General features: G+C 45.8%; 1 protein-coding gene across 4 annotated transcripts; it reads left to right on the top strand.

Moving 5' to 3' along the window:
• The first annotated feature begins 228 nt into the window (after nucleotides 1-228).
• SYNC (syncoilin, intermediate filament protein) lies at nucleotides 229-15,581 on the top strand. Of its 4 annotated transcripts, none has more exons than XM_074976245.1 (4): nucleotides 229-288; nucleotides 7,310-8,312; nucleotides 13,167-13,291; nucleotides 14,972-15,581. In XM_074976245.1, the coding sequence occupies exons 2-4, from the start codon at nucleotides 7,317-7,319 to the stop codon at nucleotides 15,030-15,032; spliced, it is 1,182 nt and encodes a 393-aa protein (XP_074832346.1). In that variant the 5' UTR covers nucleotides 229-288; nucleotides 7,310-7,316; the 3' UTR covers nucleotides 15,033-15,581. The 4 variants fall into 4 exon arrangements, with proteins under 4 accessions (XP_074832346.1, XP_074832342.1, XP_074832343.1 ...); XM_074976241.1 differs by lacking the exon at nucleotides 229-288 and adding an exon at nucleotides 4,344-4,749; XM_074976242.1 differs by lacking the exon at nucleotides 229-288 and adding an exon at nucleotides 4,344-5,072.
• The last annotated feature ends 920 nt before the right edge of the window (nucleotides 15,582-16,501 follow it).

Raw genomic sequence — 16,501 nt, 5'->3', positions numbered from 1 at the left:
CCTTTTTTAACAAAAATGTCACTTTTAAACTTGTGCTTCCTTCAGGGCTTATGCTGGCAATCCTTAACCCTGATTCCACTGGCACTCAAAGGCAAACAAGGATGGTAACATGATCCTTGTACTAGGGAGGATTAGCAAGACTGGGGGAAGCGGGCGTTTGAGACTACATTGACATTTATGAATGTTTCAAGAGCGTGGTGGGTGTTGCTTGGTAGATAAGCAGAGCCAGCTAGCAGCTGCTGGGGAGGATGTGAAGGACTGGGCGCGAACAGGGGTGGCACAGCAAAGGTAAGATCTGATTTAGTTCCCACTGCAGATGATTGCTCGATTTACCGATTATTTGTACTTTTGTAATGGAAAGGCGCACAGATTGCAAGGCCTCTGGATACAGTAAGAATGCAGGGTTGTCAAGACTTGACAGTCTCAGAGAAGGTGTTGAGAAATCATTTGTGAGGCTAAAAACGTCTCAAAGAAACACAACAAAACTCCTCATTGCAAGAGGGAGGGGCATTAAAAACGAGCCAAGTTAAGCCAAAAACAGAAACTTGCCTCCAACTTGTCAGGTCACAAATGCAAAGGGTAAACTTTGGCCACTTACAGAATGGCCTATCTGATACTTCTTCCTGTGGCTATTTATACCTTGTGACAACCTTTCTATATCAAGTTTAATCTTTCCACTCCTTTATTGATGTTATAGAGCACTCCTTCATGCTGGGAAGACCACCACAGGCTTATGCAATCCCCATTAGAGAGTAGCTAGTGCTGTCTTCCACTTCTGAACTTGCTGCAGCTGGTAATGTGGAGGGGGAGAGACAGCTGTCAGGTTAGGGACTGAGGCTAAGATTCACCACCACTAGAAAGGCAGCAGAACCTGGTTAACACAGCTTGGCTCATCTCTATTGTTCCCTGTGAGGTGAGCACTTGGCCAACCACGCAGCAGAGATTCAAACACCTCCCAGTTGATCAGGAGAGTGCCCACAGGTGGCAGACTGTGGTAGTGCTGCACATCCACATGCATTGGTGCACATAAATTTATTCCACAGCTGGATTGGAGAAAAAAAAAAAACAGGGAGCACTGCTCATCTGCCCTCTGTGTTACACTCAGCCACATTTCCAAAGAGATTAAGCTTTAACGGAGCACTTATATTAGTATTAAATGTTAGTAAGTGCAAATATATTTGAAAGAATGCAAACTTGAAACAAGGGTTCACATTCTAAAGGCCAGGGAAAGCATCACTGTCACAGCAGGTGGAGGCTGCACAGGCTGGTACAGCAAATGTTACTGTCTAGCTGAGCAGGCAAGACTGAAGGGCTGGGGCAAAGAAGAGAGAACTTTATTCCTAATAATAGCAGCACCTGGTGCTTATCTCATTACTTCTGACCAGCAGATTATGAGTTGCTTTGCCATAGTCATTAGTCTATCCCTGTTTACACATGGGGACTGAGAGGCAAAAAGACAAAAGGAGAGAAATTCCCAACATGTTTAAGTGACTAAGGACCCTAAAGTTATGTCTACATTAGGAGCATTTTATCAGTACAGACATACAAGTATACAATACCAGTAAAGCTCTCAGTAAAGATCCAGCGTAGCCACAGCTATACTGGCAAAGATCCAGCATAGCCACAACTTTGCACTGGAGTGGTAAATCTACTTGGCCATGAGTAACACAAGCCAACTCAATGAAGTACAGTCTTGCTAGTAAGGTTGTGTGCACACTACAGACTTTTGCCAGCACAGCTGCCAGTCAGTCCGGGATTGTACTTTCTTGGATCACCGACTGACAGAGATGCTGCCTAACATCTGTAGTGTAGACACTGCACTAGAAACACTACAGCCACACCACTGACCACTTTGGTGTAGCCACCATTACCGCAATAGGAGGGGCTCTCTGCTGCTGTTATTAAGTCACCACCCCCAAGAGACTATGCTGATGGAAGAATTTCTCTGTTGACCAAGTGCTGGCTATCCCTGGAGTCATATCAGCTTAACTACATTACTCAGACATATAATATTTTCATATCCCTGAATGACATACCTGGGTCAACCTAAATTTTAAGTCTAGACCTGGCCAAAGTCTAAGCCCTGGTCACATCCTAAAATGCTAATCGACTGAGATCAGGTGCAGACAAAAGATGGACTGTGGGCTGGATATGACCCATCAAACTGCCAGATCTGGCCTGCCACCATCCTGCAGCCAGCCCCTGCACACCCTGCAAAGTTGACAGCTGCAGGACCCATGCACATCTCTGTGAGGCCCTGGTGCACTGCTCCTGCCCCCAGCACAATCTCACAACTCCCATTGGCCAGTTTCTGACCAATTGGAGATGACTAGGCTGTTCTCATGGCACAGGCAGGGTGCAGAGCCCCCCACAAGGGGTGCTGCACTGTAGAGATTCACATAGCCCCCAAAGCCATCCACTTTAAGTGGCATGCAGGGGGTTTGCCTGAGGGTCCTGCTGGCCGGATGCTACCTGGGGCAAATGCCTCCCAACCAAAGCCTGCAACAGGCACCCTGTCCCCTCCCACAACCCAGGCTCTCAACCCAAACTCCTGTACCTCCTCCTGCACCCTTGTCCTTAGTCACAACTCCCTCCCAGACTCTGCACCCCTGCCCTTGGTCCAAAGCCTCTCCTGCACCCATGCCCCTTCCTGAATCCCACATCCCCTCCTTCACCCCAATACCCTACCCAGAGCTCCTTTCTGCACCCAACCTCCATCCCAGACCCTGTACGTCCTCTGTGAATATCACAGAAGAGTGCAGCTCTTTACCACTTACCAAATTCTTGGTGTGTCCCATCAAAAATTATTGGGCACACGAGATCGACGTTATATTCAAAAGCATGAAAAATTCACACCCAAAGGGTTAAGTCAATCTAAGTCCCAGTGTAAAAGCCCCCATGCTTCGAGGGGGTGGATTAAATACAGTGGCAGAAAACCTCCTTCCATCCCTGTGAGAAGTTTCTATACTAATGTGCTATAGTGGCAGAGCTGCAATGCCCTAACTGTACCTCATGGTCACAAGGCATTTACAGGGCCTAAATCTCATTGAATGGCAGGTGAACTTAGGCTCCTAAATGATTTAGGTGGTTTTTAAAATGTTACCTACAGTGACTAGATCAGGGTGAGGAACTTTTTTTTGTGTCAGGGGCCACTGACCCACAGGAAAAAAAAGTCAGTCTGCCACACAAGTGAGAAGCAAAAGCACACAACCCAAACAATAGAAACCCTCACTTGACGTGGTCCCCAGCTGAAAAACAAAACAGATGCTTCCCTCGTTCCCCTTGCAGCTCAGCTGCAGAGTGTAGGGGGACCTGGGCAAGTAGATTTTGTGGGCCTCCCTTGGCTCTGGTTTGGGGCCAAAAACAAGGGGTTCAGTGTGGGAGGTTCAGGAAGCAGGCTTGAGGAATCAGGTCTGGGCAGGAGCAGGCTGAGGGTCTGGGAGGGTGAGAAGTTGCAGGAGCAGGCTGGGGGGCCTGGGGGGCCAGAGCAGGTGGGGGGCAAGGGTGCAAGAGTAAGGGGAGGGGTGCAGGGTGTGGTTGGTGAGGGAGCACTTACCTGGTACAATTCTCCTGCCACTCCCATGCACCCTCCCACCCACTGCTGCTCTGACTGGGCAGAACTGTGACCAGAGCCTCAGGGAAAAACCTCTCCAGGCAGCGCTGCACTGCCATTCCCCCAGCGAGGGGAGGCGGCGGCACAGGGAAGCGCAGCACCACTTCCTGCCTCCACCAGGCAGCCTGTGGGCTGGATGTGTCCCAAGCTTTCCTGACTCCAGCCTGCAAGGCTTGGTACGCCATAACCCACACCCAGCCATGGGCTGGACACTGGGGAGGTGAGCCCAGAGCCCCGGGGCCAGATCCAGGCAAGCCATGGGGGTTCCCCACCCCTGCTCTAGATGTAGGAGTACAACCCAGGAGTCCTGACACAAAGACCTACATCCTGGCCACAGCAGCAGTCAGTGCCCCTTCCCTAAAACCCATTCAATCTCAACAAGATGGTTTTAAGTGATTTGGTGGTTTTTAAAAATATATCAGTGTTTTCTATTCCAATCAACTAAAACAGATCACAAGCCAAGAGCTCGGAAGGGACATCACAAACCCTTATATCCTTCCCTCCAGCAGCTCCCACCCCTGTTCCACTCCATCTGCTCTCTCACATACTGATCATCAGACAGCTATGTCTCTGCACAAGCATCCCCATAGTTGGACCCGGATGGCAAAAGCATTGTGCCAATCAGGGCAGAGGGCCCAATAAGGACAGTGAAGGGGCGGGCTTAAGGCTGCACAAAGAAAACCATCGCTTCAAATCTGTTTTAGAAAACACACAGAAGAAAAGAGCACAGCAGCCCAGAGCTTATGCTCAGTTTTGAACTGGGTCAATCCTGCAACTACCTCCCCAGGATGGGCTTTCCTTTAGATCCAGACGCCTGGCTCATAACCTGCCTTTGACTTCTAGAAGGACCCAGCTCCATTTGCCAACACTTGCCGCCCGCTAAAAAACGATCTGGAGCAAGAAGCCAGCTCTCTCTTTCTCCGCCCTCTTCCTCCTCCCTAACCAGGCTGGGAGGGATCCAGTGTCAGCCTGCATGCAGCTGGCACTGCAGCTGGTGTCCAGGCAAAGAAAGGGGGAGTGCTGCTTGGAGGCCAGCGGGCTCTGGTTTCTAACAGTTTATTAATAGCAAATACACACTCCCATGCTAGACCCATGTCCAGTCCAGAGCACGAGGAACTGGGCTCCCGGAGAGAAAGGTGAGAGCTAACAATTGCAAATTGGGGCTGTGCTATTCCCTTGTCTGGGACCAGTTAGAGTAAAGGTAGCATATGTGGAGAGCTGGGAAGGGGTCTTCCCTGAGCAGAGCCACTTTTATCCTGTGTGCAGGGGATTAACTCAGAATGCCCAGCAGCTCTGCTCAGAACACAGGGCAGCATGGCTCCCACAGGGAGATGCTTCATTCACATCATAGGATTCCAATACCTGCCAAGAGCTTGCCTTAGTGATACATGCAGGTTGGGACTATCAGACGCTCCAGTCTGTGCTGAAGAGTGTACTTCGCCATGGGACCACAAGCAAGGTATGTAACCTGCCAGGTAAGAGATTCCTCTTGCAAAGTAGAAATATAATTCTGTTTGTGTGTGCGCACGTGCAAGTGTGTATCCCCACACAAATAAGAGGGTTGGCATCATGAGTGGGTATGAATCTCTACGCCCAGATCTGGAAGGGTGTGACTGCAGAGTTTGGTCTCAGCCAGCTGACCTGTTTGAACATTAAATCCTGCAACAGCAGGACCAGCTGGGCTACATGTAATTTCCTGACTTCAGTTCCACACATGCAGTTGAGCACCAAGGAGTTTGAGTAGCCAAAAAGTTGCTGGTTCCAGCTGAAAAATGGCTCTGCTTTTGTCCTCACCTGTTCATGAGTCTCTCCCCTTTCCCCATGGGAAATAAAAAGAACTCACTCTGCTTCTGAGGCTAGGGATGTGTCATGATTTCAGAAAACTGCCTTATTTGGCAAGAGGGAGAGTATCCATGAAAATAATCTGTTCTCTCTCATCTTAGAATTGTTTTAGCGACGCAAGGAGAGCGGTGTTATTGTGCCCGCCTATGTTAATTTATTTCAGGATGACTAGACCTTAGCTCAGATCCATGCTGGCAGCCAGCGTGCTTTCTTCCTCTCCAACTCTACTCCAAATTGGGCGTGGTTGCAGCTTCCCTACTGAATCCATTCTAGGGCGTGTATTTTTAAAAAAAAAAAACAGTGTAACTACCTTTTTGCACTAGATCTCTCTCTCCTCATGACCCAATACACAGGTGCTTAATCTAGTTATGAGTGAAGCATTTTGTAATAAGGTATCTTAGGGACTCATCATTCATCCACGACATTCTGGGGCAGCTCACAGCTGCAGAGGCAAGTTAAGAAACCCTTCTGGGAAAGCTGAAGTTTCTCTACTGTGTTAAAATGTTGTACTCCATCCTCAACCATCTCGGAGAGCCTGCATGTCAGCTAACAGCACATTCCCTCCCTCAGAGGCTCTGTCAACATAGCTGAAACACAGGCAGGTTTTACTTGGGAATCTAAAACTCGGCAGTATAAATTCCTGTCTGCCTGAGATTTTGTATACAAGTTCTCAGTGCAACAGTATCTAGTAAAAACTTCATTTGACTTTCTAGCTCTCAGAGTAGTAAATTCTCTCCTACAAATAAGAGATACAGACTTTAACACACAAATTCTAGTCACAGCATGGCAGCAGGAAAGAGACAGGAATACATAATGTGTGTTATTGTAGCAGCTCAGCATCGTAACCAATGCTGGGGACTGTGATACATACACTGAATAGAAGAACAGTCCAGGCCTCAAAGAGCTTCAATTCTAAAACATGACAAACTCAGTTTGGCAAGCAATAATATGAGTTTAGGCATGTCTAGTGCACCCATCACTACAGCATCTAGCTACCAGCTCACGTACCAAGTACAGACAAGAGGGGTGTTTCCACACTCAACCTCTGCCAGCACAAGCCCCTTTAGCCTAGAGTTACACAGAGCCACAGTCAGACATTGAAGTAGGATGCTCTGTGTTCATGGCGTAAGGCAGCCTGAAGTAAGTGGAGCAGGACTATTTTGTCTAGTCCCTGTGAGATAACAAGGAGGGATCAGAAACACCATCTTAGTACCAACTGCTGTAAAGTGAGAGGGTTTATCTACCCTGATATTTACAATGCAACAGTCGCTGTAGAGTCCATGTGCCAGTGTTTCAGCAGTCAGTCACTGGTCACATCCTGCCATGGGGTAGCAGTTTGGATCATTAGTTAAATGTTACTGTATGGCCAGTCATGGTAGTTGAATACTGCACTGTGTTGTCATGGCTGCTTACTCAATAATTCCTTGCAATTCCACTGGATGAACAAGCAGCTCTCCACTTCTGGGAGCCTGGGTACCACTGGAATGGCAGCTGGTTTTTAAAATTATTACTATGACTCTCTTCTTCCCGGTCCATCTGAATCAGAGTCACCTTATTTGTCAAACCTAAAACGTTGCAAGATTATGCATCAATACCAGCCAGTAGTGTAGCCTTTGTGCTAAACTCACAAGCCGCTTCCAACAGCATGATCTCTTGTGAAGGACAAGAGGAGTGTCTTAAAAATGCAAAGGCAGCTAAGAGCAGCTGAGATGGGGCCCTGAAGTGAAAGCAGGTGCTTAGCTTAATGCACCATTTAGGTTCCTGGTTCAGAGGAATCCATCTGAGGAACCATTCCTTAAGCATTCACCTTGCAGTGAATGTTTTTCTGATTCACACTTCCTCTCTCATTTCCAGGGACCCAATGGCAGCTTCAGAGCCTCCTTTGGAGCAGCATGCGAGCGACAAAGGTACATCTTTAGAGACTGAGGGAAAGGATACAGATACTCTGTTGGAATCTGAGGTTGCGCATGGCCCCTTGGAGCTAAACATGGATGTCACAAACGCTGCTCCGGGGCTGAACGTGGAAGATTCAGGTGCCCCTCAGGAGCAGAGTATCACAGAGGCGCCCTTGCAGCAACAAGATGATGGCACAGACGCTCCCTTAGATCTAGATATTGCAGAGCCCCTGACTCTGAGCATGGAGGAGCTAGGTGAGTGTTTCCAGGAATGCATTGAAGCAGTGGAACAGCTGGAGGAGGAGAGGGATAGCCTCATCCAGGAACTCACACTGCTCCGGGAGCCTGCCCTTGAAGAAATCAGACAAGCTCACGAGGCAATACTGGCAGCCTACAGACTGCAGGCCAAGGTGGAGCTGGAGAGGGACAATCTGAGAAACGAGATCCGACAGGTCAAGAAGAAGCTGTTCAAGGTGACCCGAGAGTGTGTGGCTTGCCAGTACCAGCTGGAAACCAGACGGCATGACCTGGCCCAACATGCGATCTATCAGGACGAACTGGAAACCAGAGTCAGTCAGCTCTCAGAGGAAATAATGCAGCTGAGAGATACTTGCGAAAAACAAAAGGAACAGTTTCGGCAGCACCTGGAGATGCCTCAGCATCCGAGGGACAGATGTTACTTGCAGGAGAGCCGAAGGCTTTCCATGGAATTTGAGAGTTTTGTGGCAGAGAGCCGCCAGGGCCTGGAGAAACACTATGAGCCACAGCTCATGTGCCTTTTAGAAAGGAGAGAAGCTAGTGCTAAAGCTTTGCAACAAACACAGGGAGAGATTCAGGGGCTGAAGGAGGCACTGCGACCACTGCAGGGAGAGGCCAGCAGGCTGCGGCTGCAGAGCAGAAGTCTGGAAGAACAGATCATGCTCATTAAGCAAAAACGGGACGAAGAAGTTCTCCAGTACAGGGTATGCTTTACAGATCTATAATTTAGCTTAGACATCATTCTAGTCTAGGTCTGGTCTGTGCTGCTTCCTTGTCAGTGGTCTCTCTCCTCAATTCTGCAACTGCGTATTACAGTGATTGGTACTAGACAGATACCTTACACATGAGAGTTGGGAATCTTACTTTGAAACCTGTGGAAACTAGGATATAGAAGACCCGGCAATCAGAGTCAAGAGAAAAGATGACAGGGAAAAAACAGGGGTAATAAAGTCAGACATCCTCTACTTGCTAATACACTTAGTAGCCCAAAAAAGACAGATGTCCTGTCCCCTCCGCTTGACAGAGACAAGGCAGAGCAATGGCAGCTGCTAGGCAGGCAGAAGAGAGAGGTTAGAAATAAAGAGGACACCAGGCAATATTTTTAGGGATTCATAACCATGGGAATCAAAGAAAATATTCTTCTACAGGTTGAACCTCTCTAAGCTGGCACCCTTGGGACCTGATGGTACTGGACTAGAGAATTTGCCAGACCTCAGAAGGTCAATATTGTCTAGCACAGTGGTTCCCAAACTTTTCGGCATCATGTCCTGCTGTTGATTTCTGAGAAACCCTCATGCCCCCCACCTCTTATTTACCATCCTCCAACTCCCTTTTAACAAAAAATTCAATTCGTAAGTTAAAGTAAACACAAAAAATTGATAGAAAAGTGTTATTTGAAATTAAAAAGAAATACAAATAGTTTTTCTTGGCACCTCGTGGGTGCCTGGTGCAGCCCCATCTGGCCGGGTGCCGGAGCCCCATGCCAGCCATGAGAGCTGCCCGCACCAGCTACTTGCCCACCCAAGCCCTGTGCTGCCAGAGCCACTCATCCAAGCAGACTGAGCCCCGCAGCGCTGAGGCCAGCCGCCTGCCCGCCAGCCCGAGCTGCCCAACCCTGCAATGCTGGGGCCAGTTGCCCGAGCTCCCCTGCCCAAGCCCCTCCCATCCCCCAAAGCCAGATACCCCCAGTCCCCCACTCACTCCATCCCCCTCCCCCAAGCCAGGCACCCCCAGCTCATATCTATTCCCATCCTCCTCCTCCTCCTTCCCCTTCCCTCCCCAACCCACACTCACTCCCCTTTGCAGGAGGCTAATAGCTCCATGTGGTCTTTGCCGACTGCCTGCTTTTTATAGTGGCAGCGCTGGGTTGCCCGCATCAAATGGCAGGGGCCGAGAGCCAGAAGCAAAGGCCGGATTTTTCTTTAGGTGGGGGAATGATTGCGGGGGGGGGGGGGGGGTCGGCTGGGTTGTCTCGCACCCCCCGCCCCCCGGAATTTCAGCATGCCTCCTAGTTTGGGAAACCATGATCTAGCTTCATTACCACCACCTCCATGGTTTACTGGGTTCTTAGAAGACATTTAGGGGTAAATTACAGATCAACAACATCCCAGAACACTGAGAGCCAGGATCAGTGGCTGTGAACCACCTTTGTGGGACTGCAGGAAACTCTGCCACACCCATAAGTGGTCTTCCAGCTAACTAAAATCATGCCGCATTACGGATGTTGCCAGAGGAGAGACGTTTAACCTGACCGGTTATGGCTTTCCTCTTCAAATGAAGCAACTAGACAACATCTCCAAACAACAAAGTTGGTCCCCAGCTAGAACAATGTGAGAAACACAGTGAAGCAAAAATAACTTTAGCTTTGTAACTTGAAAAACAAATCGTAATGAAGGACCACGCCATTGTGAGTTTGGCGGTGAACATGCATGTGATAAAGAGTTAGTTTAAATCTTATGAAGTTGTGTACTGACAAAGGCTGCTAATTTTTAAACTTGCAGCTGTTCTTAGACATTTCCATTTGAATCAGATGCCAAAGACAAAACTGCTAAAAATTTGCTTTTTAAAAGCTTCCAAGCTTTGACTAACCTATTAGAAACCACGAGAAACAGATCTGCCATAATTTAGTGAAACTCCTGACTTCACTGTAGCAACAGAGGATTTGTACATTTTTTAATATATACTATAGTAGTATATCCAGTTACATAGGCGCAGAGAGAGAGAGAGAGAGAGATTTTGAGTTTACACAGGACCTGAGGAAAAGCTCTGTGTGAGCTTGAAAGTTTCTCTCATACCAACAGAAGCTGGCCCAATAAGAGATATTACCTCTCCCACCTTGTCTATAATATCCTGGAACCAAAAGGACAACACTACATATCCAGTTTATAGATACACACTAGCTTACAAGTATGTACTGCACACAGCTGCAGATTTTTCTGCCTTAACTAAGTATGCTGAAATAAGCACATCATGATCAGAGAAAGATGCATCCAAAGAGTCCAACTTGCAGCAGATCACCACATTACATTTCTACTTCAGCCCACCAGATAAGTATTTAATAGCTTCACTATATTATGAATATGGAAGCCCAATGAGAGGAGCTGCTATGACAACAGTAGTATTCAGAGTACCCTGCCTGCTTCGGGAGTTAGTTCCAGGTGCTGGTGAGTTTATAAAGCTTTAAGGGGTCCAGGCCTGTTATTTATTCTATCATCCTATTGGCATTTAAAATGTCTAAACCAAATATACTGTTAATAGTAAACTACTGATGTTGACAGGAAGACCCATCAACTTTTGTCTCAATAGAGAGATTTTCTCCCTGCCAAGAGCGAGCAATAAGGTTCCTACAAATTGCCATATTGGATTGCCAATGGTCCATCCTGTATCCTCCAATGGTCAACATCAGAAGCTTCAGAGAGATTTAAACCTTCATTAGGGCAACTTAGGCAATAACCTGCTCAGGGGGATGGAAAGGAAAAGGAATTTCTTTCTAAGCAAATGCAGCTAGTGGTCAGTTTATGCCTCAAACATGTTTGTATTCCAGTTGGTTTAATGGCAGATCTTCTTCTTCATTTAAATAACTATTACTTCTCGGACTCTTACTAAGTCCTTTGTAACACCCTCTTTTAGCAATGTATTCCACAATTCAATGAGGGGTGTAAGTTTTCCTTTTCCATTTTAATATCTGATGTCTTCATTTCCTCCTTCTTGTTCTGTTATGATGGATGATAAACAGAAGCCCACAGCTGACCTTTTCCAAACCTCTATCACACTCATCTTTCAAACATAATAGTCCAACTAATCTCTCCTCTGATAGACAGTCCTTCCCTGCCTTTAAAGTAGTTCCTCTTTTCTTCTGTTTTTAGAATAGGTTTTGAGACACAACCTGAACCCACAATTCAAAGAGGAGAATTTCTGCCATTAAAGGCCCAGGCAGTACTTTTTTCAGTATTGTTCTCTTTGCTTTTCTTAACATAGCTATTAATAGACTCTGCTGTCTATGAAATGAAGCTAGTGCTCCTTTAAATGTAAAAACCTTCCTGAATGGCCTCTTAGAGCTGTTTTCCTAATATTTTGGATCCCCCTGAAAGCACTGCCTAGCTGACTTCCTCCTGCCTTAACAGTCTCACATAACCTGCAATAGGGGCATGCTGTCTCCCTTGCCAGAGGTTATTTATAAACACTACAGCAAATGTCCAATGTTAAAGCATTTCACCCCCATTTGGTAAGGAAAGGAAAAGCAATTAAATGCCTAGAGTGCATTTAGGTAAAGATAATCCACAGTTCATTTACAGTAAACACTTTCATATCCAGCATTCTATTATCTAGAACTCCCAAATAACCAGCATTTTAACCATAAGTAAATTTTAGTTATGTTTTCCAAAAGTACAGTATAGTGAGAATAAAACAAATACAATAAGTTTACTGTGTACAATACTACTGTTAGTAAATAAAGTACTCTGCTGGATATTCAAATATTCTGAATGGTAAAGAGGTATACCTAGCAATGCATAACAATACGAAAAACAAGATTAGATATTAAGAAAAAAATTTATGCAATCTCCAGGTCCCGTGGCTGCTGGATATGAAAGAGTTTACTGTATCCCCATTTCAACTAAGTTAAAGCAAGCCAAGACAGTCAGTGACTTCTAAAATTGGACTTGGATATCAATCAATCCCTACACCCTTTCCGCACACTGTTGTTGAAAAGCTTTTGGCAAGTTCTTCTGATCATGCATGAAGGCAACAGATGTTGCAGGCTCTATACGCAGAGACCATTTATGTCCAGATCAGCTTATGGCCTTACATCGTTTCATTTTATATTTCTCTTCCCATTCAGTGCTCTGAAAGGACAACGTTTATTGAGATTGATTCAAACATTTCCTCATCACGCAAGAACTCAGAGCATACTTCCATCATTAATTTTCTCTTCACATCCTGGCAATTTTACGTTAAGATAAAAATATGCATTAGCTCACATCGAAACACTCAGACAATTTGCCTGTTTATATTATGCTTCAGTTATAAATTCTAGCAGCACTGTGAGCTGAGAAATACTCAACTTTAACAGTTGCACTCCTTAACTAGACGTGGATAGCTTAATGGCCAGAGCATTGGCCTTCTAAGCCCAGGGTTAAGAGACTTTCAAGGGTCTGGGGTACATTAGATTTAAAAAAAAAAAGTCTGTCAGGGATGGTGATAGGTCCTGTAGTGAGTGCAGGGGATGGGACTCGATGACTTCTTGAGGTCCCTTCCAGCTCTGAGAGATACACAATGAGCCTATTGAATATGCATTAGCACATTAAGCCGAAAGCACAACTTCCCCCTTAGGCACACTAGCTTCCTTATCTATACTGGGGAATTCATCAATGGCTGGGTAGCCATCAGTATAGCTGTAACTATGCAAACCCATCCTGTAAACAGGCAGACCTGCTATACTGATGTAAACAAGATAAATCCTCCTTCCCCGCATGCCTCCCTGTTTAGGCAACACTAACCTTCATCCCACAGGCACTGCATTTCAGAATTACACATCAGATTTTTTGGGGGGCCCACAGGAACAGGTGGAAGAGATGGAAGAGAGACTCAGAGAGCTGAAAAATGAGGTCAAACTTCAGCAACACAAGAACCAAGAATTGGAAGAGCTGAGGACCAGCCTACACCAGGAGCTGTCTATTTACAAGTGAGTTCATTTCCATACTAGATGGCTTCATCACTAAAAAGAAAAAGAATGATTTAAGTAGTTTTCAAGGACAGCCTTAGAAATGGGTAGAGTCAGAGCCTAAAACTCTTAGCTCCCACACAAGCAGGAGACCAAAGCAGACCTTGATGGAGAGTACTATAAAAACTAGGTACAATACAAATTTGCATCAGTCAGGGATTGGAAATCATAAGTAATTTACTAGAGAGCAATATGAGGCAGGTAGAAATTAAAATGTATCTGTGTTGCTACAGGTCTATCCCTTGGAGAAACAATTTTCCTAAAGGAGGCCCCAGTTTTGGAAAAGTTTAGGAAACGTTCATGGCGATGGAGAGTATCCACAGATGCAAGGGGGAAAATAGCTCCCTCCTAGTCAATATATCACTACTGATTGAATCTCTCGTCCAACACCCTTGGAACGTGACTAGTGCCGAACCAGAGAATTTGCCAAACCACAGGAGTTCAACATTGTCTAGCAGCATTATCAACACTTCCACTGCTTAGTGGGCTCAAGAAATTTGGGGTAAATAAGCTAAACAACAGCACAGAACACCAAGAGGCAGGACCTGTGGCTGTAAACAAGCTTTATGGGACTGCGAGAAACTTAGCAATGCCCATAAGTGGACATCAGGTTAACTAAAATCATACTGGACAACGGATTTGCCAGACAAGAGTGTACCAGACTAGAGAGGTTCAATGTGTACTGCTGATTTTTCCCCAGAAGTGCCTCAGATTATGGGACTGCTCCACAAATCCCAGAACTTCAAACAAAAGTGTGTTTATTTGCAGTAGTACAGTCATCGGCCTTTCTGCTCAAAGTTTGCACATTGGGACACATTAAAAAAATCTCCAGATCCTATACAGCCCAAGGAGGGGGTAATTTTCCTTGTTTACTGTGACATTCATTTGCCCCATCTTTCCTCCCTTTTGTAGTTTCAGAAAAATCTTCCCCCATTTGAGCTATAGATCATGTTTCCTTCCCTCAGGACAACAGCAGGGAATTGCCCTTTCTTAAGAGGGAGATATTTAAGTCCCCTAGCCTGTTTCATCTCTGGTCCCTCTCAAGACTTCCAGAGGGGTCAGTTGTATTTACCCTCTTGAATGGGTATCAGACAGCTACAGACTTCAGGACAGTACAGATGAAGGACAGATTGTTCTAAATCACAAGTTTCAAAGACCAATGTTTTCAAATGTAAACAGTAAATCTTAAGCTCTTAAATCTACATCTGCACCTAAATAACTGTTGTCCAATAGTCAGAAGTCCTGTGTATTTACACACACTGCAGATGTTCTCCCCTAAAAGATAGGCCACTTACTAGGGGATTAAGCCATATAAACAGAAAACCTAAAACTCAGCAGCCAAATTTGAAAGTTTGGGTTTTCTGCTTTTTTTCCTGTGGCCTGCATATCATCACCATTCAGCTCTCTGCTACAGTAATAGTTCCTCATTTGTCAAACTGCGCTATGACCACATTGATCTGCCTTCTGGAGGCAAACCTCAGTTCTTTGTGCTTTGTCAGCAAAACTGGCTGCTGTCCAATGCTACTGCTGAGTACCGTGCAGCAGTAGGGTTCTCTTCATAAATAATGTCTTCCTTTCTTAACTCTCCAGATCATTATTTAATTAGAGTTGGTGGCCTAAACTTACTCTCTTCCTTTGCAGGGGATGCTTAGAAATCTATGGCCAACTTTGCAACTCAGAAGAAAAAGTAGACCAAGACTGACCTTTGAACGTTCCATATTTTAATCAGACAAAGGCAGAGAAGCTCAGATGCGAAGGACTGAGGCATCTGCAGTGGACACTTACATTTCCCCTCTTCTTGCTCGCCCCATCCTGAACAAACACATAGCAACTATTTAAAGTCAGGAATACTAGACAATCATTTGCTTGTTTATATTTCTCGAGGTGCTGCTCGGTTGATCTCCTAGCATGGTAGAAAAGAACAAAGCTGCTGTCCTCCAGGAGAGCACAGAAAAGTATACTTGCACTAAACAAACATAGAAAAGAAGGATAAGCTGTATGTTTTGCCATGTGTTCGGAAAGCATATCTGATCTTGTTATGTTGTGGATCTTGTAAGCCTGCACAGACAGGGTCATCCAGGAAGCCTTTTTTTTTTTGTTTAAAAGGACTATTCTTGTTGCACCATGAACAGGACTGTCTCTTTTGTTACTCAAAAAATGGCTGCTGTATTGTGACATGTTTTAGTAGGGTTCATAAGCTAAGCTCCCGTATAGTTTCCACTTTATATAAAAACCTCACCTTGAAAATAAACATTCAGGGTTTTAAGGCTGGTTTCTTTACACACACACACACACACACACACACCCCCCCCCCATCAGGGAAAGTGCAACATGATCAGGTCAAAACAACTACAGTTTCCCGCCCTCCCCCCCACATCTTAATAATCATTACAGAATGTAAACTTAACAGCCCATTAACAAGCCACAAAGACCCAGGCCTGCTCTACCCCTAAAAACTTAGTCTGGCCTACACGGTTCAGTGGTGTGGAACATTCACCCTTCAGAGGTGCAGTTAAGCCACTTAAGCTCCAGTGTAGACAGAGTTAAGTCAACAGAATTTTTCCATCAACCACAGTTACTACCTGTCAGAGAGGTGAACTAACTACAGCAATAGAAAACCCTTTCCATCATTGTAGTATGTAGCTACACAGCATTACCACAGCATCTGTAGCGTAGATACAGCCTCGCTGAAAGCACCTGGGGGGACAGACTCTGCAGTAACCCCTTTTTAGAATTACACTTCAGTCTGCTCATGACTTCTTGAAAACCAAGCACCACCTCAAAGTTGAAGGAACCAAGAGCCACAAAACCTAGTATGAATGTTAAGCCATGCATGCTACAAAACCTTGAATTTTAAATTTTGGACTTCACAGATAAAGGTTTCAGACTGTCCCAAGGCTACCAAGCCAGTAGACTTTTGTCTTTGAGAGGGTGTGAAGAGAACTTTCTAAAAGCTAAAGGATGGCTAGCTCTGTATATGTCATATAAAACAGTAGATTCTCAACCAGGGATCTAACAGCCCTTTCAAGGGGCCCATGGTGCCCCCTGTGGGACTGAAGCCCTGATCCCATGGTCCGAGTTGGGGACTTGAGGGCATTGCCCCCCCCCCCCCCCACACACACTGAAGTTACAGCTGTTCCAGGGCCATTCTCCCTACCCCCACACCAGGCT

The sequence above is a fragment of the Carettochelys insculpta genome, chromosome 24, assembly GCF_033958435.1.
Source record: "Carettochelys insculpta isolate YL-2023 chromosome 24, ASM3395843v1, whole genome shotgun sequence".
Taxonomy (NCBI): domain Eukaryota; kingdom Metazoa; phylum Chordata; order Testudines; family Carettochelyidae; genus Carettochelys; species Carettochelys insculpta.
This window is presented reverse-complemented; position numbering and strand designations above follow the sequence as displayed.

Coding starts and splice junctions, on each gene's coding strand:
- SYNC (XM_074976241.1), top strand. CDS start 4,706: ATGTCCAGTCCAGAGCACGAGGAACTGGGCTCCCGGAGAGAAAG. Junction 4,750..7,309: donor CTGGGCTCCCGGAGAGAAAG/GTGAGAGCTAAC, acceptor TCTCATTTCCAG/GGACCCAATGGCAGCTTCAG. Junction 13,292..14,971: donor CAGGAGCTGTCTATTTACAA/GTGAGTTCATTT, acceptor CTTCCTTTGCAG/GGGATGCTTAGAAATCTATG.